This window comes from Myxocyprinus asiaticus, chromosome 14 (genome assembly GCF_019703515.2).
Source record: "Myxocyprinus asiaticus isolate MX2 ecotype Aquarium Trade chromosome 14, UBuf_Myxa_2, whole genome shotgun sequence".
NCBI classification, from domain to species: Eukaryota; Metazoa; Chordata; class Actinopteri; order Cypriniformes; family Catostomidae; genus Myxocyprinus; species Myxocyprinus asiaticus.
In genome coordinates, this window is record NC_059357.1 from 15,568,182 (window position 1) to 15,592,230 (window position 24,049).

At 37.7% G+C, this 24,049-nt stretch overlaps 1 protein-coding gene across 2 annotated transcripts; it reads left to right on the top strand.

Annotated features, from left to right (window-relative positions):
• Positions 1 to 731: 731 nt before the first annotated feature.
• On the top strand, positions 732 to 23,956 carry LOC127451133 (dnaJ homolog subfamily C member 7-like). Of its 2 annotated transcripts, XM_051715576.1 has the most exons (14): positions 732 to 861; positions 10,919 to 11,007; positions 11,469 to 11,593; positions 12,223 to 12,336; positions 13,929 to 14,003; positions 14,085 to 14,203; positions 14,843 to 14,996; positions 15,132 to 15,296; positions 15,502 to 15,593; positions 19,420 to 19,493; positions 19,819 to 19,965; positions 20,247 to 20,396; positions 21,168 to 21,239; positions 22,348 to 23,956. In XM_051715576.1, the coding sequence occupies exons 1-14, from the start codon at positions 743 to 745 to the stop codon at positions 22,383 to 22,385; spliced, it is 1,533 nt and encodes a 510-aa protein (XP_051571536.1). In that variant the 5' UTR covers positions 732 to 742; the 3' UTR covers positions 22,386 to 23,956. The 2 variants fall into 2 exon arrangements, with proteins under 2 accessions (XP_051571536.1, XP_051571537.1); XM_051715577.1 differs by lacking the exon at positions 12,223 to 12,336.
• Positions 23,957 to 24,049: the final 93 nt, after the last annotated feature.

Here is a 24,049-nt window from a genome sequence, read left to right on the forward strand (position 1 = left end):
CCATGAGATTACATTACTGATTGCATTTTTGTCATGTAATTTGTAATCAGTACCTGATTACAATTCACAAGTAATCCACCCAGCACTGTTAATCACTGTAGTAACTACAAAAGGCCACATGTTGACTTACATGTTGTATCTGAAGAGCCACTCTTGATTAACTTTATTTTGCTCACACAAACCCACAACACCATCAGTGTAACACATGTGACACTAAAATAATGCAATAAACATTAACGAAACCACATCATATATAACACAGAACACCCCAGTGTACATAACTGATATTAAACATTAAGAAGAAACTGTTCCCATAAAATATAATGAAATGTGATCGGTCACGCCGAGACTTCTGGGAACGTTTTTTTTTTCACGTCTGTTTTTCACCGTAATTTTAACAATAGTTGACCGTAAATTTGTATGTATTATCTTGTTAAACATAATATACATTTTAACCGTTAATTATACGGTAAAATGACACTTTTAAATGCTATTTTTTTTTACAACATTTTACCGTAAAATTACGTGTTGCCTTGTTAAATATATTATTATTATTATTTTTATTATTATTATTATATTTACCATATATTTTAAGGTTAACCAATAAATGTTTTTCGACTGTATCATTTTTAAATTATTTTACCGTTACAATTACGGACATTTTTTACAGCTTAGCTTCTAGTATCCGTTGACCTACTATGGGCATATTGCGCAGGATGCGGAAGGCGGAGCTGAAGTCAGTATGAAAGCTTCACGTGCCCCGCTTCATTCTCCGGCTCTCTACAGCAAAATGGCGACTGTTGATTTCGACTCGTCCGTAGATCCAGAGATGGACTTAACCAGCGACGAGGAGTTAGAGAGGTAACCGAACAGAGCGAACACATTAGTAGTTAACTGGGTTGTCCGCCCCTGAGGTAACCGGGGTTTTGGGAAGCTCCACTCGGTCTCATAGCTGTATATAAGGACCATGAGATCGTGATTGCCGCATAACTTGAAAATCAAGGGGTGCCGATGGCCTAGTGTGCCAGGAGCCGCTTTCACTGTTGGGGTGCCTTCCGATTAAAGTGATTGTATTCTTATACATCATAAATCAACGTTGACCTTTTTAAGTGATGTTCGAGGCTGTCAAGCATCACATTGTTCCCGACAGCTGTGCTGTACGCTGTGACACAGTTTTAGGTTGAGAATTAGGTTGAAGGCAACGTGACATCAGTGCTTTTAAGGACACAATGCGGGTCAGTACGCTTGAACACATACGCATGACATTAAAACGATATTAGAAACAATAGTAAGTGTTTCGATCGAGACACTTGATCGGTGCCTACAATGTAACAAACACATGCGTGTGCACACTCTCATAGTGAAATTGACGTCACTGTTGATTGTTTCTACGTTTTGGGGCCACCAGCGCAAAAACTTGTCGGAGCATTTTGTGTGACGCTCACAGGCTTAAAAACGCATGTCTTATATTGTATGTAATTTATAATTATAGAGCATGTTACAGCACTTTCGGTGTATGATCAAATACAATCTATTGAAAACAATAAGCGTAACCTTTAGGTGACATTCGTGTCAGGGGGGTTCCCTTTGATAAGAACCCACATGTGTTGTTTTATTATTATTATTATTATTATTTATCTAACTAGAAATGAGCCATGCACTTCTGGAAGTTTCTGTTTGTATGAAGTTTCTTTGGGCGGGCGGACGCATGACGTCATGTGTTAATTCACGGTGACAAGCAGCGATCGGTTACCGAACTGTAACTGAACGCATTAGGAAGTAGTGATGGGAAGATCGGATCATTTTACTGACTTGAATCGTCGAGTCTCGTTCAGCAAAATGAATGAATCTTTATTCAAGTCATTTCGTTCATTTGAGCAGAATTAAATTAAAATGTTACATTTTCAATAGCCAAATCCCCCCCCCCCCCCCCAACACGTCTACTTACGCAAACTTTGATTATAGTCCCAATAAGGAAAAATTATAATGCAGCCAAGGACAAATTATGAGAAACAGAAAGATTAGTTCACCTCTGGAATCTTCTTGTCCGAGTCGTTCGTTCGTTTGTCACTGCATAGCGTATACGGCTGTCACGTGACAAAACAACGAACGACTCGGACCAAAAGAATCGAGAGGTGAACTAATCTTTTTTTTGTTTCCTGTGTGAGCATAGCTTATATGGCTGTCACGTGACAAAACAACGAACGACTCGGACCAAAAGAATCGAGAGGTGAACTAATCTTTTTTTTGTTTCCTGTGTGAGCATAGCTTATATGGCTGTCACGTGACAAAAGAACGAACGACTCGGACCAAAAGACTCGAGAGGTGAACTAATCATTTTTGTTTCCTGTACAGCACTATGCGGTTTTCACATAACAAACGAACGGAGATTGCGCCAATGCACATGCGCGGCCAACACAAAATGAAAGAATCACTCTCTGAGACTACTCGTTCTTCTGAGTCACATAACCTCATGCCTCGATGATGTATGCGTCCGACAAATGCGACCTCCGGAGGACGCAGCCTTCCAAACGAGACACAGCCCGTGTATCTGACATGGGCCTAAAGCCGCCTTTTCACTGCATACGACAGACAACAGACCGGAAGTCAATCATTTCCAATGGAGAGTTGCACGGGGGCTGCGTGAGGTTCCTACCGTCTCCGGGTGCGACATTTTTGTATCCGATTTGAGCCTCTGCTGCGTTAAAATATTTCAACTCGTGCGACTAGACCGAATGCGACCGCCCGACCAGAAGTGATGTATAACTATCAGCACGAATTGAGAAATATCAGTAGATTTTGACCTAAACTTTTTTCTAAACGCGTGCTACTACTATTTTATTTATTTATGTTTTTGGACAATTAATAATGTAGAAGTTAGAAATGATTGTTTACGTTGCATTATCACAAAACGCTTTTGGAATTACAGTAAACGTGTGATTAAATGTGTACATGTGTCATTTATTTTTTTTGCACATACAAAACCTACATATTTAAAATCAAATCTATGAATTTCTGATTCAGATTAGCTGAATTAGGGTTGTTGTTGTTGCTGTTAATTATCATAATATAAAAAGAGTAATAATGATAAATGATACTATTAATAATAAATACTGAGTGAATATTAATCCTGAATTTTATTGAATTCATCCATCTGCTCGACAAAATCACACAGTAATGTCATCCTGAGGTTAATCGTTGGTAGGTTCTCCAATTAACAAAATCCATTGCGAGCAAAACGACAATTCATCACAACTGCCACTAGGGGGAGAAATACGACAGTCGCTTGCGAATGTCGGATGCGGTGAAAAGACCGCTTCAGAATCTCGGAGTAGTGAAATATTCCAAAGGATATTCCGGGTTCGATACAATTTAAGATCAATCAACAGCATTTGTGGCATAATGTTGAATACCACAAAAATTAATTGCGACTTCTCCACCCTTTTCTTAAAAAAAAAAAAATACAAATACAATGTTATAGTGAGACACTTACAATGGGAGTGAATGGTGATAATGAGGGTGTAAAGGCAGAAATGTGAAGCTTATTTTATAAAAGCACTTGCATTAATTCTTCTGGTAAAACTGGTGTATTTTTTGAGCTGTACGGTTCTTTAAATCAACGTTTTTTTTCCCTTCGTTTTAGGGTTTATGGCTTTATGTCGTCATGGCAATGTAGTTGTAAAATCGGATTTAACTTTACACAGTATGCACCGATGTATCGCTGCCGATATTTATCAGCCAATTATTGACCACATTAAAATCATAGGCATATCGATAATAGGCATGAAAACACAGATATTAATTCATTTATAATTAATTAGTAACACGCTTTGTAAAAACTCTGCGAATTCAAAACCACTATCCAGAAATAATAATAGCCACAATATGTAGAAGGGTTGGCACTTCTAACAACATGTAATATTTAGTTTTTTTTTCTTTCTCGTTCTGACGTTAATGCGGAAAAAACGCCATAAACGGAAGTGACTTGTGAAAGCGACATGAAAACGGACGAGAGCCGTTCTTTCATGTTTGTTGACATGCTATCAAAAATAAACTGTGCGAGTTTGTGAATGAATTCATATCTTCGTTTTAAGATGCTTTTTAGGCGATCTGTTTGAAACTGGATGACGCTAAAGGCAGCTGTAATGGCCGGTATTTCGCTGGTTACGTGCGGATTTAAAGGGTAAGCGTACGATCAAAAATTTTGTGAAGCGAATGCATGCACATACAATAGGGTCACAGATATGAGCAGCACGCACATTAGAAGCTCAGTTACAGGTACTGCACTAAAATAACTCAGAATTCTGTTCTGAACGCCATGTTTGCGCTATTAAATGCAAGTATAATTAAGTGTGCAGTAGTTTTTAGCACTTTCTCTTTTTTGCGCTTTATCATTCATTAAAACAGAGATGTAATGATGTATGTCTTCATGAAATCGGAGACTCTCTCCTTGAAATCTGAACACAAGTGGTCAAAAGAGACGATCGGGTGTAACAGTGATGTGTCTCGCTTGTACATTTGTGATCGGATCACCCAAAACGCATCTTAATACCAGTGCACACAGGGCCTCAGTCCAAGACGAATGGTCGTGTAGTTGATACACTACAGTCCTGAAGTATACACACCAGCACAACGAAAAACAAGACTGTGAGTTGCAGGGTGCCGACTGCAAGTCGTGTAGTGTACACTAGGCTTAAGTAAAACTGATTTGATGACAAAATAAGGTAAGTGGCAAAATATTTTCATCGGCATCTTCCTATAGTTTGTCAATATCGGTATCGGCCAAAAAAAAATTGTATTGGTGCATCCCTATTAGTAAGCCATTTTATCACACTAACACCCATGTATTTTATGTCTCTTGGCAATACTTTTGAAACTTATTTTAATGTTAACGGATTGGTGCCCATTCACTTACATTGCCTTACATTAAGTGCCTCACTGTAACATTACTTTTTACTTTTTTTTTTAATAGAAGAGGAGGGATAAGTTATTAATTTTGTTTTAATCAACATTTTCTTCAATGACATGGACTGTATAAAGTTCCTAGATCACATCTAATTTTCACAACTTGTGGAATCTGGAGTCTTTGATCTTCTGAAAGTTTTTGGAATGATTTTGTTCTTCAGTATTTTGTCAGCTGAACTTTACAACCCATTGAAGGGACTGCAAGTCTATAACTCCCAGCCGTGCTTTCATTCCTGACAAAAATTCATTATGCACCAAGTTTATTGGTTGTGCAAGTAGATGGCTGCTATATTTGTTAGGTTTCGTTTCTTTTACCCAAGTACTGTAAATGTGTGTACTTAAGGCTTAATCAGTACAATATACCATAGGAAACGCCTACTTCGTGTTTGAGTTTGAGTTATGGTGCATGTGATCTAAAGTTCAGGATGATCTGGAGGGTGTGAACCTGATGTCATGGTGTAGGTCAGAGTAAAACACTATATTTGCATAACCACACAGGTGGCATAGAGTGAACACCTCACTTAAATCTGCTCTCCCTTGGACTTTCAGTAAAGGGCGTGAGGTTGGGGAGAAACATCTGTTGACTTTGTAATAGTGGTGGTCAGAAAACCCTGAGAATATTCCAGAGATAAAAGGCATCACCTTCTATCTCAGCAATGCCAGCTGAGTCATATTTAAGTAGGTTTTCATCGGATGTCATGCTGACTTGCCTTAGAACAATTACCAGGTTTTGCGTGTCTCTTTTATTTGTCAAGTGTCTTATGGTCAGTGGTTTGTAAATGCAAATCGAACATGGTGTGCAAATCCAGTAACGTGGCTGAGACATATTCAACAAAATAAGGTACTTCAGTTGTTGAAGAAAATAAATTATATAAAAAATAGTCACGTACATGTGATAATCAATCATTTGATGACAGCTTATTGCCTTGTGGAATGAGGGAAACACTACAATGACAATATGTCATCTCTACAACAGTCAAGCAAGATTTTAAATCCAAAATACTTGCATACCCACAAATTGTTTCTGACAGGAGAGTATGTGCTATCAGTGTTTTTTCTTGGCTACAACTTCCACAGTTGTATTGAAAAATTCTGTTACAGTTTAATGTGATAAATGTTAGCAAGGGTGTTTGTGTAGATGTGAAAAGTCTTGTAATTGATGTTGGGGCAGGCAGGTGTTTTCTCTCATCAGTTCTGTTCAGAATATTGCGGCTGTTTGGCCGTTTGAATTGGTTGAATTGCTCTATAGTACTTTTAAAATAGAAAATTCTGTAGAATTCAAATGGGTCGCATTTGCCACGGTATCGAGGGAAGCCCAATTTAATCGTGCATGTGAGCCGCTCTGCGCTGTCCTGTAACTGGAGCTCGCATTTCGAGGGAAGCCCGGTTGACGTGCATGCACGGATAAAGCAGAGCACAACTTCATGGTTCAATCAATCTGTGCACATCGGTGTCCCACATGAGAAGCATATTTAATGTTTAAAAAGCGATATGAATCATAATTTACTATAGGCCTAAATCTAGGCTATACAAGTTTTATAAGTTTTTGGGTCTCTATCTTTAGAACGCTATCTTATCTGTTTTGGATTTACTTAGATTTAAGATAGGAAGTTTCTGAAATATGGTTCTGAAGACTGTAGTTGGCCAGCTCTGCAAATACTTTCTGTATGGCTGTGTGCCATCTTGGTAATGTTGCTTGTGCTGACGTAATTCTGTTGCCCTATAGCATTACTAGGGATGCACCGATCCAATACCTGGATCGGTATCGGCTCTGATACTGAAGCTTTTAGATGGATCGGGTATCGGTCCGGCGAGCCCGATCCAAATCCGATACTGTGTGTTAGTCATGTTCGTTACTGTCAAGCTAAAAAAAAATGGCTTCTTTTCTACTGATGACTTATACTGGAATTACTGTTAATTTTGCTGCTACATTATCCAGTACACTAGTTAAAGTTTTTCTTAATAAGCTATACATTTATATTGAAATAATGTCTAGATAGAGGTTTGTGTTTCTTTACATATTAAAGAGTACCCCCAGTTAGTTCCACACAATAATGTAAAGATATTCTAAACCGATTATGCCAAAAAACAACACTGGTATAGGATCAGGATCGGTATCGGCCAATACTGAGATTTTCGGAATCGGATCGGAAGAGAAAAAGTGGTATCGGTGCATCCCTAAGTATTACTGTTTCTATGTGGCCTACTCTCATGATTTACTCTAAAGATTTTTATAATAATATATGGATAAAGTTAAAGCTGATAATCTGACATTTGTTCTCCAGCCTTCTTTGAACATATGCTGCCCTCCGTTGTTTCCCACAAAGCACTCCATCCCACCTGACTCTATGCATCTATGTGCTGTCCACTGATTTTCAGGTGTTATTGGAGGAGCTGCTCATCCTGGGCTGTGATTGGTTTAAAATGGACATGCACTGGTGGTTGCGTCAGTTCTATGTTTAGCAGTCCGGTCTAACTGTGTACTCTTCCCCCAGACACCTACAGTTCAAAACATAATAAACGTACACATATGGTTTCACTGACCTTGACAGACTTTTCCTCCCTTTTTCACGGTGTGTCGGAAAATGTATTATACGCATGTAGATGGGGTTCTGATGCTTGGGTCCTGACAATGCAACTCATTCTGTAGTCAGAGGTCTTTGAAATGTGAGCTGCATTTGCAGAATTGCAGTTTAGTAGTGTTTTCTTGATCTAAATCAGCAGTTTTCTGAAGACATCACTAATGTCCCATAGTACAAAGAGTATGGTTGTGTGTGGGAGCAGCTTTTGATTAGATATGTTTATTTTTTATTTTACTACATTTATTTCTGGTTTTCTAATATGATCGGATAAGAGGGCTGATATTTAGCACTGGGTCACTTCACTGTTTCTGTCAATCTTGTCTGTGCATTGTGTGGTGATAAGCTTCCAAATTCCATTTTATTTTTTCCCAAATTCCACATTTTAAAGTTTAAATTTGATCATAAAAAATGTCTAATTAAAATAAATTCATAGAATTCTAATCAAATGAATAACAAAAATATTTTTCAACATACCATTACATTTATTTTTATCAAATGATGTGCTTCCAACAGATCCTCACAGCACAATCCAAAACACAATACTTTTTCTTTAAGATTAACATTTTTATTGATTCTAAAAAGACAAAGAAAAACAAAATGTGTGTGTGTATATATATATATATATATATATATATATATACAGTGAATCAACATTTAACTCCCACTACTACCCCTCCCCAGAGCATCACTTTATTAATGAAAGCATTGATAACTTTTATTCAGTATAGCAGCATTCTTTTGAGATATTGCTAAATATTATGTAATTATTCATTTATTATTATTATTATTATTTATTACTTTGAATGCTAGTAGTATATTTCTTTAGCAGTTTCTTAAGTTTCACCCGTCAAGTTAAATTGAGCTTTTATTTTGGTGGAAAGCCGATTGAAGCCATTTGAGTATGTATGTTTTTGACAACCCTTTCACACCTCCAGATAAGCAGTTCACTAAATGTGCTTCTTAAACTACTAAAGGCTGCGATTTAATTATAAATATAGGCTATAGGCTAGTCTGCATGTGCTGCACACTTCAAGCTTAATGTGCGCTTTGCTGTCTGTAATCTATTACACGCACAGTGCACATAATGCTTATGATGAGGTGTTAGCAGTGTGTATGAGTAGCCGGCTTCACACATTCCCTTTGAAGTGCACAGCACATTCAGGCTGTATATTTATTTAATTAAATCTCAGCCTTTTGTTGTTTAACACACTAAGACATATTTGATTAAGCATTAATACATACACAGATGGGTCTAAAGTGGACAATTATGTATCTGCAGTGGCAGTGATTGGTCATCAGCGATATGGCATTCGCATTCCAGGACAAAGTTCTGTTTTTTACAGCTGAGGCCCGAGCTTTGCTTTTAGCCCTGGAACATATTGAAATTGCACAAGAATGGAATTTCTTAATTTTTACTGATTCAAAATCTTGCCTGCAAGCACTTGAATTTTTAAATACTGATCACCCTATTATTGGTCATATTTTAGTTAAAGTAGACCTTCTACAGAAGCAAAGTTACAGCATAGTATTCTGTTGGATTCCGGGCCATAGCTGTCTTTTTGAACAAGCAGATATTGCTGCTGAAGAGGCCCAAACAACAAAAATCAGGTGTCAGATTCCACCTTAAGACCTCAAGCCCTTGTTGAACTCTTACATATTAAACAAATGGCAAGAGGAATGGGAAGAATGTGACAAAAACAAGTTATTTAAAATTAATCCTGTGGTTGGCAAAATAATCATTCATTGTTTTAAATCTAGACATGATTAAGTGGTACACACAAGGTGTCGCATAGGTCATATTAGACTGACACATGGGGTTTTATTGAAGGGTGAGGAACCACCAAAATGTCATCATTGTAATATTACTCTGACTGTGAAACATTCTTTTGGACTGTTCTGCTTTTAATGTAATTAGGCAACATTTCTTTTTAGATAATATTTTGAAGGATTTGTTGAGTACAGCGTCACATGGAAAACATTTTTTAGGACAAATACAGTTAAAGAATCTTTTAGAAGAATATATATATATTTTTTTAGAATTATTTATATATGTATGAGTGTTTTCTTTTTAGTTTTAATGTATTATTGATTTTTTTTTTTTAATTTTTATTATAACTTGTACTTGCCATGATATAGCCCTTGATGCTGATATGGCAATAAATACCAAAACAACAACAAGCACTAATACATAATTCTATCCCAAACATGTCAGATTCTGTGTTTAATAGTTAATAGGGCTGGGTATTGATACAGATTTCCCAATTCGATTGAGATTCATAAGCTTTCGAATCAAATCGAAATTTGAATCGATATTGATTCATATGGGTATATTTCATTTATAATGTCCCTTTTGCTTGCATATGAAAGAAATTCTCTCCCAGCTAATGCTGTTAATTATACAGGGGATCTAACTAGGTTCATTATGAAAATATAAATTTGACTAATTGTGGTTTATTAGTTCATCATTTTGGTCACAAGCTTTTTAAAAATGAACAAATCCATGTATTCAATCAATAAATATAATATATTCCATATATGATTTTGTTACATGTGTATTGTTGAATAACATTTCTACTATTAAGTTATTTACATCGATTTGTTGAACACGTGTTAAAAACCGTTACTGTCTCTTTAAGAAAGAAGGCATTTCTGTAAAGAGCGTCTGAGTGAACGCATGTTAACGAGAGACTCAGACAGCTTTACCTCATCGGTTCCTATGCGTGAGTAGAATTAAATGTTTAGTTTTTTGTTTTGAATAAATAACTGACTAGAGAACAGAAAGGGTATTAAAAGAGACATTATTCAATGAGAAATGGTTTGCGTGGATCTCGTCTTTGGACACACACACATTATACAGAACAACTTTTACTCTCAACATGCAGTGAAAGGATCTCGCTGCTGAATGCTTCACCTTTATACTACACAATCACTGGTACATGTAATGTAAACATTTACCAGCCAGTTGCCAATATACATTTTAGTTGCATAGCACAACATTTTATTGCTAATCAGGTGATTTCCTTTTTGTGGTGGAGGGTTGCGCTTGAAGTAAAAGATCGTTCTTGAGATTTAAGAATCGATATCGAGAAGATCGCTATGCATCGGAACATTTTTATTTTTACCCACCCCTAATAGTTAATTCCATTTGAATGACTGGATTCAGTACAACATCACTCTTGCTTGTTTGATATTGCTTGATCAATTCTTAATCACTATAATTTGGATTCAGCAAAGGATCTGCAAACCAGGATCTGATTTCTGGTTATCTCTCGCTATCCGTTATTTAAAGGTTTTATTTATTTATTTATTTATCTTTTTTTTTTTAATCTTGGAGGTGCATTATATATTTTGTGTGTGTTTTGAATCTTTAGGGAAGCTGAAGGCTTTAAAGAGCAGGGAAATGCCTATTACGTCAATAAGGACTATGCTGAAGCATTCAACTTTTACACCAAGGCCATCGGTAAGAACCGCTAAAAGTCAACTAAAACTAGGCTGTCTGTCTTGTTTATGCCATTCTTTTCACAGCCTTGCTATCTTTCTATGTCTCTCTCTTTATCTCTGTCTACCTTTGCCTTTCTATAGGGATTTTTTGCATATCCTTCATGGTTCTGGTTTGTTTCTACACTTTTGAATCCTATATGCCCTGAGATTAGACTCATTGGGGACATGTTCTCTCATAAGCACCATTTTTCTTTTCTTTTCATTTTCCTTGAAGGCTATAACATAATTACCAAAATAGATTTTGTCATGGCAACCACTTATTTTAGAACAGCTTTAATGACCTTTTTCCTTTCCTGTTGTAACAAAAATAACCTCTTTTTAGAAAGCTCTCCTTGCATTCATAGAAAGTTGCCCTTTCTCTGTTTTCATCTGTCTGGCTTAACGTCTGTCTACATTTTCTGTTTGTGTCCCTTTTAAAAGACCTGTGCCCAAAAAATGCCAGTTACTATGGCAACCGTGCAGCCACGCTGATGATGCTGAGCCGGTACAGAGAGGCATTGGAGGACTCTCAGCAGGCTGTTCGACTAGACGACACCTTCATGAAGGTGAGATGTCAAGGGTTGGAGGTCTTCAAAGCCATTCTGAAATATTGAGCAAATGTTTAGGATGCCCTTTCTCTCAAAAAGAGCTGTATCTTGGTGGTTAACTGCATGTACTGACATGAAGATTACAGAAGTTTGAGTCAGACTTATTTTCTCTATAGGAAATCAAATTGTACTATCCTTGATGCAGTTTCCTGGACTTATTGTGCACTATTCACCTGTGCAGTTTCCCTTGTTGAATATCCTGTGTCACTCGGAAATTTCACATTACCTAACTGAAATGAGAAAGCTATTTCATGTTACCTAAATGTTGACTGAGTGAAGTCTCAGATCTTGCATGCCAAATTTTGTAATCAAAGTCTGTTGAAATGGAAGTCTCTATGCAGGGATTGGTGAACATTACTACGCCTAATGCATTGTGGAATGGTGTCCCACAATTACTTTTGTGTAAAGCTGGCCACCCCACAGTTATAGCATTGATTCTCCTCTGGTTGTATCCATGGTTGGAGCCAGCTTTGACTTACTCTTGTAGAGCTGTATTTGTTTAATATCGATGTTATTAATGTAGGAGTGTCGTTTCGTGTGTGTGTGTGTGAGAGAGAGAGTCACTCACTCATTGTTCTGTTCAACAGGGTCACATGCGTGAGGGCAAGTGCCACCTGTTGCTTGGCAATGCAATGGCTGCTAGCCGCTGCTTCCAGAAGATTCTAGAGATTGAACCTGACAACAGCCAGGCCCAACAGGAGGTAGAGTAACCATAAATAGCCTAGACAATTATATCTCATTGCAGTCATGAATGATTGCCTCTGAACACATGGCTAGGGGTTCCTGGAAATATTAGGGAATTCTAGAATTGTAATTTGGACACCTTAGCGTGCTTTCATACTAGTACTTTTGTGCGCACTCTGGTTCGTTTGACGTCAAAGTTCGGTTCATTTGGATGATGCAATTGTGAACGCTGTTTTCCGAACTCTTGTTCGCACCCGCGAACCGCACAAGAGTCCGCTTGAAAAGGTGGTATGGGGTACGGTTCATGTGACACCAGTACGGTTTGCTTTTGATGTGAACGCAATTGTCCTAAATCACTGAATTGAACCGCTTGTGATGACATATAATCTGCGCCTTTGCTGGCTTCTGATCGCAATTATTATGGTATAATGCATTTCTCATACCTGCTTGTCTCCAAATAAATCTCCTTCATAGAGCAGCTTACATTCTTCACATCTTTTGCAATGTATCCACGAGCTCGCGGCAGAAAAACGACATTCATCACAACATTGCACGTTCAGTGCATCCGTGGCAGTCAAACACAAGTGTCGTTTTGTGCATGTAAAGTTTTGGTGGTAAATCCAAAGAGATGAATATATTAATAACACAGCTGATGTCTTGAGTTGTTACCTAGTTCCACTGGTAAACAGCTTCCATGTGTACTAACGTGATGTAATCGGAGCGCGGTTCAGACCCAAATAATATGCTGTGAACAGAGACCAGCAGGGGGAGGAAACTAACTCCGTTTCGGTCCAAGCAATTGAACAAAGTGTGAAAGCACCCTTAATGTTTTAAAAAAAAGTCAGTCCAGGTAAAAATGTATTTATTATATATTCTGTATTTCACCATGAAAATAGCAATAGAAGCTGGAAAAATTGGAAATATCAGGGAGTTTTTAGATTTGTGTTTTCCAGGCCTGGAAAAGATTCAGAAAATCTTAAGTCATGAAAAAATAATTCAAATCCATGAGCTCATGCTCTTGTGTCGAGTAAAACTTGCTGGCAAGCCAAATTGTTGTCTGAGATGAGCTCAAGTTGTTCTTTTTAATGAATCAGTCAAACTGCAAAGAATAACAAATAGATCTAAATAATTGATTAGCGGACCGGTCTGAATCAAAATAAATAAATAATTTTTTTTTTTTTTTTTTTTTTAATCTTATCCAGTAATAACAAATGATTGAAAGGTATGGAAATTAATTGGACAGAAAAGTTGGGAACTCTGTGTTAAACAAAAATTGTGATTCTAAGGCCTGGAAAAGGCATGCAAATTTCTAAAATCTTATAAAGTTATAAATGTCTGTAGTTAATATGTCCTTCTAGGTTTGCTCAGTTCTAGAACATTTTCCCTGCTAGAAGTTGCACTTTGCTAGTGTAATCTCTATAAAATGATTTTGAAAATTCTTATATCAATCACAGACAACTGGAAAAGTCATGGAGAAGTCATGGAAATTCATTGGTCAAAAGGCTGGCAACCCTGCATGGCAGATGTCATTCTTCACTCCCGTGTCAGATGCAGGTTAGGGTGCAGATGTAGTTTTGTTTCTCAGACTTACCTCCTGTGTCTCTTGCAGCTGAAGACTGCAGAGTCTATCCTGGAGTACGAGCGCATGGCTGAGATCAGCTTTGAGAAACGAGACTTTAGAATGGTGAGTGTGTTCGTAATACTCAAACGCACACGCTAGCAGCAGCTGATGGAATCTAATGTAGATGCTGTATATGCTCTGTAGGTGCTGTTCTGTATGGATCGGGCACTAGAGTCTGCGTCTGCAGGTCACAGGTTCAAGGTGCTGAAGGCAGAATGTCTGGCACTGCTAGGACGCTACCCAGAGGCCCAGTCTGTTGCCAGGTAACAGCACTACAGTATAATGGGATTGGTTTATATTTCCCACACAGCTAAAGATGAATGATTATCACCTCTGTATGAATGGATTCTGTATTTATTTTTTGCCATTATCAACAATCAAAGGTGAGAAAACAAAATCATGACCCATGTTAAAGGGGTAGCTCAGACAAAAATGACAATTCTGCCACCATTTACTCACTCATGTTGTTCCAAACCTGTATTACTTTATTATTCCAATAGAACACTAAAGGATATGTTGGGCATAATGACTGCTTAGTTCACCATTCGTTTTTCTTGAATGGAAAAAAGATTCATAGAAGTAAATGGTGACTGAGGCTGAGGTTAGGTTCTACCTAACATTTCACTTTTGTGTTTCACGAAAGACAAAGTCAAACAGGTTTTGGAACAACATAAGGGTGAGTAAATGATGACTATTTTCATTTGTGGATGAACCATCCCTTTAATATTTATGACTGGCATTCTGATGTTTTGGCAAAGCCAATTATATTGGAAGCCAATATTTTAGAGTGCACATATTTCAATATATTTATACATTATCAGCATTTACTGTTGGGAAAAAAGAAAAGTGCATATTATTCAACCACTTGTGTATTTTCCTCATCTTGCTCTTGGCACCCCCAGTGACATTTTGCGGATGGACTCAACAAACGGCGATGCCCTGTATGTGCGGGGATTATGTCTGTACTATGAAGACTGTATTGATAAGGCTGTCCAATTCTTCATTCAAGCACTACGGATGGCACCCGACCATGAGAAGGCCCGTCTGGCCTGTAGAGTAAGTGTTTCGGATTCTACAGCCTTTATTGTTTGCCTTACACAGTAAATGGCACTTATCCTGTTTTGAATATATATTTTTTGCAGTATTCAGATTTAATTGTTTCTGCAATGTCTGATTATTTCTAATTTATAGAATGCTAAAGCCCTGAAGGCTAAGAAAGACGAAGGGAACAAAGCATTTAAAGAAGGTAGCTACGAGGAAGCTTATGACCTCTACTCTGAGGCACTGACCATCGACCCAAACAACATCAAAACCAACGCCAAGCTCTACTGCAACAGAGCCACAGTTGGATCTAAGGTCAGCATTTTACATTTTGAAGTCGTTCTACACTACATTTAAGCAGAATGACTATAAATCTTTATATTTGAGTGTGCATATTTATTTTCCACGCACAAGATCTTTGTCCTGTTCTGGAACTGGGTCAAGTGTGCATCTGTCTCCATCTCATTTTTGTAGTTTAAGTGGCACTGCATGACATTTCTCTGTTTCCCTTTGTCTTTAGCTAAACAAACTGGAGCAGGCCGTCGAGGACTGCACAAAGGCTATTAAACTGGATGAGTCCTATATTAAGGCTTATTTAAGAAGAGCGCAGTGGTAAGTGTGCATTGTTTACTTTAGGATTGAAACAGTTTAACATCATGTTCTAAGCAGGCATGGTGCAAAAAGACAAGCAAGTAAGCAATTGTCAGTATGTCAGTGGCATTGCCCTGGGTAGTCTCACCAACCGTATATTCAGGTGTATATCAAAGATTTTCCAGTTGGCTATGACCGTCGCATTCAGTATAGACAGACAAATTGCTTGATGCATTGCGCTGGGCAGGGTTTCCGTTAGCTGGTAAATACTGTTTTTTGACCGCTAAAATGACCCAATGTCCAACAAATAAAAAAAAATGTCAGACACAATATCCGGTGAAAATATTAACATTATGCGTCAGCAATCCCTTTAGTTGATATCACAAGTCAGCATGATGCCATCGCAATGAAGACAGCGATTTGCTGCCACAGAGCTTCAAACTTTCCTGACAGCTTTCAAAGTTCTAATCCACGACTACATGCAAAAGCAGCTTGCTTTATTCCTGTCTCGCATGCCCACAGTGAGAAGCATCTCACTCCAGAATCGCATTAAAACAGCCTTGCATTGCCAGAGAAGAACACCAGGCATAAGTGCATCTCAAGCTGTAGAGAAACGCTGCACACATTTGATTTCACGTCGGCAGCAAAATGCTTCTGTGCTATGAGGAAAATAATCATAAAAATAAAGGGAAAGAAATGAGCCAGTGTGAGAAATTATGACCTAACCTAACGATTATTGTTTTTAATATTTCTTTGTGAACTGAAAGATATGTCAAATTGCACTTTAGCTTTTTGCTTTGCCCTCTGTTTGTTTTGAATTTCTTTTTTTAAACACTAATTTTAAACTTTTTTTTTTATATAATGAACAAACGTTTATTAATTTTACTTGATTGTGTTATCATTATATTGCAAATTATGTGTAGTCCATCAGCGCAAAAGAAACACCGAAACGAGAAGACCAGATTTTTTTTACGATTTGTCCACTGAACTTTATAGACCGTTTCAAGGAATGTTCGTTGGTGACGTAAAGCGACGTCATTGTTCCATGAATATTTCTTGCTTGTCAAAACAGAGACTATTTAGCAGAGATGGGACACTTTTATTAAATTGATTGGGAGAAATTGGAACGCCCAACGGCAGCCAACGGTCAACCTTACAGGTAAAATAGCCAATCACCTTTTAGATACAGAAATCGCCTGTCAATCAACTCGAGAACGCGCATGCTTATTAGCTATACAAGATGGTATAATTGCGTTTATAGCGTAATCTGAGGTAAAGAAACACAATTTATTATACCAGTTGTTTATACAACTGGTGGATCATCGTTGCCCCGCCTCGCGTGATGGGGCTTGCATGAACCCAATGAAGAGCCTCATCATTGCTTCCTTTAAACACAGGCCGCGCCTCCACTTGGGAGACCGGTCTCTACCTGCTGCCATCTTTACAGGTCCAGGAACGGAGCGGGGAGTGTCCAGTGTGAGTTAGATGTGTCGCCGGACCCACACCCCGGAACCCCGGCGTGAGTTGGAGCACTCGTCGTGGCCGACAGGCCAGGATGCCGGGCCACTTTTCCCCTCAAGTGCCAAAGCACAGGGAAGCCAGTCTTTTCCCATTCAAGTAGATATGAGCTGCAGTTTCATGCCGCTTGTTTACATAGAAAAATAGCTGCCAAAACTGGACTGACTTAACTTAAAAGAGAGACTTTGTTGAAAGGACTTGGAAATATGTCTGGACTGTTCTAATTCCTTTGTTTTTGTTTACATTCATGAAATGGTCTATAATTCCCAGTAGGGCTGAGAGCATTACCGTGACAGCTGCCCCACCGCGGTGGTAGAGTGCCACCGGCGGTTATGCATGTGACGTAAACATCAACTTGCATAAAAGACCTTACGAAAACTTGAAATCAATTCCTGAAATAATGTCATTTAATGAGTACATTGAAGTATTATATCTTTAGTATCTGTGTTTTGGATTCTTTATCACAGGGGCGTATTAATTTTCCGTTTTTTAGAGACTTCTTGATTTTGCGCTACAGAGTGCGGTAATGGCGTATTCACAAGATATGCATTGAGTGCACAACTCAAGCCAAACGCACACCACGACTAGGTGTAACAACTACACGTCCATTTGTCCCCGACTGAATTTACAATCTCAAAATCCCTTCACAAACTCACTCACAGGAGAGTTTGTGATATCATGTCAACAAACATGAAAAAAGGGCTTGTGTCCATTTATGCACTATTTAGAACTCAGGCCCCATTGTCCATTCGCTGCCTTCATTGATTCACAGATTTAAGTTTTAGTATTTTATTAATGTCGTTGATATAGCTGATTAGGCTCATATAAAGGCTATATATACAGTACTGTGCAAAAGTGTTAGGCACTTGTAAAAAATTATGCATAGTGAGGATGTCTTCAAAAATAATGAAATAAATAGTTTTCATTTATCACTTAATATTCAAAGTCCAGTAAACATTAAAAAAAAAAAAGCTAAATCAATATTCGGTGTGACCAGCTTTGCCTTTAAAACAGCACCAATTCTCCTAGGTACACCTGGACACAGTTTTTCTTGGTTGTTGGCAGATAGGATGTTCCAAGCTTCTTGTAGAATTCGCCACAGTTCTTCTATCTATTTAGGCTGTCTCAATTGCTTCTGTCTCTTTATGTAATCTCAGACTGACTCAATGTTCAGTGGGGGGCTTTGTGGAGGCCATGATATCTGTTGCAGGGCTCCCTGTTCTTCTATTCTAATCTTTTCTATTTGCAAAAGTAATGTTTATATAATGTATATATATATAAGATGTATTTGAAAATAGGTGATTTTAAAAGTGCTTCAGTTTACTGGGGATCATGCATGGGGCAATCCTTGCAATACTCTCTCTACAAATTCAGCTGGTCAAGCTCTGTTGTGTATTCGCTTCATTGCAGATGTAAGTTGTAATGTTATATTAATGCTGATGATGGCTTGTTTATCTCATATTTATATGATGCGTTTGAAAATAGGTGACTAAAAAAAGCACTTAAGTTTACCAGGAATCAGCGCTTTCATCTCTCGACACGCATCTTAGATGAAAATTCCTTATATACTAAGAGCAGATCATTTGAATAAACCGTTTTATTCAACCAGGTTTTTCTTCTAAAACATAGTCATTGCATTGGTAATATCTTGCAGTGTTGTTTATTTCTCATCATATTTTCATCAACAATGTTTGAATTCAAATTGTTAAAATTATCCTCATAATCCCGTTTTTGTTAACGGAAACAAATAACACCTCAAACATTTGTGTGTAATTTTGTTGACGAGATTAACACTGCATTTGTGTGTTCAGTGCAGCTGGAAACATAACTCACAAAAAATAAAAAGCATCTGACAATGAAAAGCATCCATCAAAGATAGGACTGAACTATTTAATTATTGTCCAGCTGTTTAGTGATTTTTAGTTTCACAATATTAACAGAATCTGACATCTGGAATATAATCCTCATTTCAGATGTATAAAATCGACGGTATAGTCCAATAACAGACAGAAATGTTAAACCAATGCAAAACGTTTTGTATAAATGTTATTTGGGGTATTTTGTGATTTTACAAAGGGTTTAATTTTTATTGTGTACAATTATACACTTTTTAAAGTATGATAAACGCGTAATTTGCGCACATTCCCTCCCCCGTCCTTCAACCACCGTATGACACCGTTTGCAGGTGGTGATTGGCCCTTAACCACCGCAGTAGTAAAATATTGCCACCGCAACAGCCCTAATTCCCAGACACGTTGGCAGGAACTCTGGGGCCAGGCTAGTCCATTGTCTAAATCTGAGCATTAACCCATTTGTTTTGATACTGCAGTTACATGGACAAACAGCAGTATGAAGAGGCCGTCAGAGACTATGAGAAGGTCTATCAAACAGAGAAGACTAAAGGTGTGTGTCAGCCTTGACTGTTTGTACGTCAAAATTGTCGTTCCAAACCCATATGACTTTCTTTGATTTGTAGAACACAAAAGGAGAATGTTAGCCTCAGTCACCATTCACTTTCATTGTATGGAGAAAAAAAAGATGCAGTGGAAGAGAATGGTGACTGAGGCTAACATTCTGCCTAACATCTCATTTTGTGTTCCATGGAAGAAAGTTATATGGGTTTGGAATAACCTGAGGGTGAGTGAATGAGGACAGAATTTTCCTTTTTGAGTGAACTATCCCTTTAAAGAAGGCTGTGCCAAATCTTATGTCATGTCTGGTGTTTCAGAACACAAGAACCTGTTGAAGAACGCTCAGTTAGAGCTAAAGAAGAGCAAGAGGAAAGATTATTACAAAGTTCTGGGAGTGGATAAAAATGCTACTGAAGATGAAATCAAGAAGGCCTACCGCAAACGAGCACTAATGCACCATCCAGGTACTCTCAATCACAAATAAGCATACATCAAGTGTGCACACATTTCTTCATGGCTCCTTCTGTTATGTCCTCATTGACATAAGTCATAAAGCATTTTCATTCTTGATTCATATCTACAAATTCCTGTGATGAAAGAAGTAAACTACTACCTGCTTAAAGGTTAACACAAATCTGCATCACTCATAAGTCTGTCCCAGGGGTGATACTGTAGCCAGCAGTGCACAAGAAGGAATCAAGCATATCTTTCATCTCACACGTTCTGTCTCTTATCTTTCTCTCAGATCGACACAGTGGAGCGAGTGCTGAGGTGCAGAAGGAGGAAGAGAAAAAGTTTAAGGAGGTGGGCGAGGCCTTCACTGTGCTCTCTGACCCCAAGAAGAAGTCTCGCTATGACAGCGGCCATGATCTGGAGGATGATGACATGAATATGGGTCTGTACCATTCACACATTCTTTTTCTGTCAGTACTGTATATGCTGGAATAGGGTTGTCGCAATGGCAAAATTTCAGAACGTAAACCAGTGAAATTTTCGAAAACCAATTTTGATACCATGGAAAATACTAATAAGCTAATGAACATATGTATTATACCATGGTAGTTCAAGACCGTTTTAATCACTGTTCTATATTAGTGCACCTACTCCGCTGTCCTCCTCAATGAGACATAGCGAGAGTTTAATGCCTCTGTTCAAACAACCTCCGGACGCGAATGTATTCTCAAAGCTGGGATTAACCGTCACATCACAAAACATCAAGTCATGCAGTGCCATCTTAAAATCAACTGTGATGCGCTACAGGAAACACAGAAAATACATCAGTCTTCATCAGCCCAGTATTATTTTTAACACATTAAATTAACACAAAGGCAAGCATTTCTCATAAGTAAACAGTGCTTCAAGTTTTTCCAAGTAATTATTCAATTAACAGTCAATATAATGAAGGACAAAGTCATCAGTTTTGCAGCAGTGAGTAGTACCAGTACTGTTGACTTTCCTAACATGGAATATGAGAGGTTTACGCAAATGTCATCATTAATAAATGTATTTCATGCTGTAATGTGAAAGTATATGTATTCATTTGTACTTTGAGTGTCACTGAAGCCTTTGCTAAAGAGAAACTAACTTCTTTAAGAATTGCATTAGCTCTGTGTCCGCATATGACAACTAATCATTTTGTATTTGTCTTTTTTTTGTTCTCTTTCAGACTTTGATGCCAACAACATCTTCAAAGCATTCTTTGGGGCTCCTGGTGGGTTCAGTTTCGAAGGTAATTCATGTAAGGCAAAATTTATTTACTTTTACTCATAATCATCTATTTATTACATATTCAGACTATACTGCCCTACAAATGCAAAACTGAAACCGACAAATTTCCTTAAAATTACTTAGTTTTGCTGTGGATTTTGTAGTTACTCTAACTTTCTCTCTTTTCTCACAATTGGAGCAAACCCAAACCTGTCCATCACAGGACAGATAATATTCTAAATCAATTTTGAAAATTCATAGTTTTTACATTTAGCCTTTGCACGGCAGTATAAAATAATGTTGTCATGTTGAATTGCTGAATTTATAGCCATGCATTTAATGGGATAGTTCACCCAAAAATAACTTCTCATCATTTACTCACCCTCATGCCATCCCAGATGTGACTTTCTTTCTTCTGCAAAACACAAAGGTTTTTAAAAGAATATCTCAGCTCTGCGGGTCCTAACGATGCAAGTGAATGGTGACCAGACATTTTGAAGCTTAAAAAAAATCACAAAGGCAGAATAAAATAATCCAAACGATTCCACTGGTTTAATACATGTATTCAAAAGCAATATGATAGGTGAGGGTGAGAAACAGATAAATATTTAAGTCTTTTTTTTTTCTTTTTTTTTTTTTTTACCATAAATCTCCACTTTCACTTTCAGAATGTGAATGTAAAAGTGAAAGTTAAGATTTATAGTAATAACTTTCTCGCCCACACCTATCATATCGTTCTGAAGACATTGATTAAACCACTGGAGTCCTATAGATTACTGTTATGCTGCCTTTATGTGATTTTGTGGAGCTTCAAAGTTCTTGGCACCATTCACTTGCAGAATGAGGATCTGCAGAGCTGAGATATTCTTTTAAAAGTCTTCGTTTGTGTTCAGCAGAAGAAAGTAAGTCATACACATCTGGGATGGTGTGAGGATGAGTAAATTATTAGAGAATTTTCATTTTTGGATGAACAATCCCTTTTAGTGCACATTTCTTGCTATAAAAATTACAAAATACTCTACAGTTGCTGTGATTTGTAGATCAGTAGTTATTCATAGTGTTCACCTCATTTCTGATTCTCTTATTCTTTTCAGACATTTATTAGATTTTTTTCTCTCTCTCTCTCTTTTGTCCTGCAGCATCTGGACCTGGAAATTTCTTTTTCCAGTTTGGTTAACTTGGCTTCCAGCATGTATGCAGTAGTATCACCACCTCTGAATTCCCCTGAACCGGACTGCCCACCCCCCATTCCCTGCCCTCTGTACTACACTCTGGTGTAACGGGCCTTTGGCCCCACAGTTGGACCTGCATCTGTGCCATTGACTTGTTTTACTGCATTTGCACAAAGACAACAACGGCAGGGGCGTGACCATTCTGTACCAGACAAACATGATCCATTGCACAGCTCTCTCTGATGGTGTCCTATTTGGTCCTTTGTAATACAGCTCTATTTTTAGTTTTGTTTTTTGTTTTTAAATCATCCAAGTGCATCACCGTTTTACATTCAGTGTTTTCAAGAAAATTAAGAATTCAATATTTTGGGGAATTTTTCAGTTATCAAAGACCTCAACCACAAAGTGAGATGATGTTTTTGCTAGATGAGGGTATCTCACTCAGAATGTTTTAAGAAGGTGCTACATGCCTTTGGCAAATCCACAGTTTCTCCCTGACACTGAATAGGAGTACTTAAAGGGATAGTTTGCCCAAAATGATCATTTACTCACCCTCATGTCATTCCAAACCTGTATGATTTTCTTTAATGGAACACAAATTATGTTAAGCGCTATACTGGTCTCAGTCACCATTTCCCTTTACTGCATCTTCTGTACAATGAAAGTGAATGGTGACTGATAATAACATGGTGCTGAACATCTTTTGTGTTCCACTGAAGAAATGAAGTCATATGGGTTTGGAAAGACATGAGGGTGATTGAATAATGACAGAAAATTCATCTCTAGTACTCCAATCTCATTTCCCATCATCCCATGCACAGCCCCCACAAGCATATTTAACTGACCACAAACTGGTCCAAATCATCTATATCTAAAGCACATCAGTGAAAAAACATGGAGTAATGCAGGAATTCATTACTGCTAGTGACAGATTGTTTAAACATGTACAAAGTCATAATTCCATAGATGATATTTATGCAACATTGCAAACAATTGCTATGTGAATGCAGCACCTCATGCCAAATCTCCTAAGAAATTAATAATGCTGGTCAGGTGTTCTCTTTCATTGATTCGGGCATACAAATACGGATTGTTAGACTACTGCATACAGAGAACAAGTGAGTGAGTTGGAGTTTTGCTGTTTGAGCACCTGTTGGCCACACCCCTCTCTGTAAGGTTCATTTGTCAATGTTGCCATTCAAACCCTCGCTGCATTGTACATTTTACTGGAATGTAAAGTGTTTCTTTTGTGTTGATAGTTTATGACCGTTTAATTTTTTTAACTATGGAATACACACTTTTTTGATATGTATATTTATTGTAAATTCGCTGGATGTGAGCTTTTGACGGATGGATAGTCTTTAGATACACTGGCATCTCAACTCCTACTGGTTAAACCCAGGGAGAGATGTATATTTGGATGGCACTAATTTGTCCATTTCAGAAATGAATCTTTTAGAGACATGTTTTGGATATCAGATGAGCCACATTTTGTATGTTATGGATCTAAGTTGAGGGCATGATCGGTAAACCACGATTGGTTATCTGGATCATTTTCAATAAAGTCTTTAATTGATTTGTTGTGCTCCAACATTCTCTTACTGTATTTGACCTGACTGTTTACTATATACCAGTTAGGAAATGTAACAGTGATTCATTTGTTTGGAAT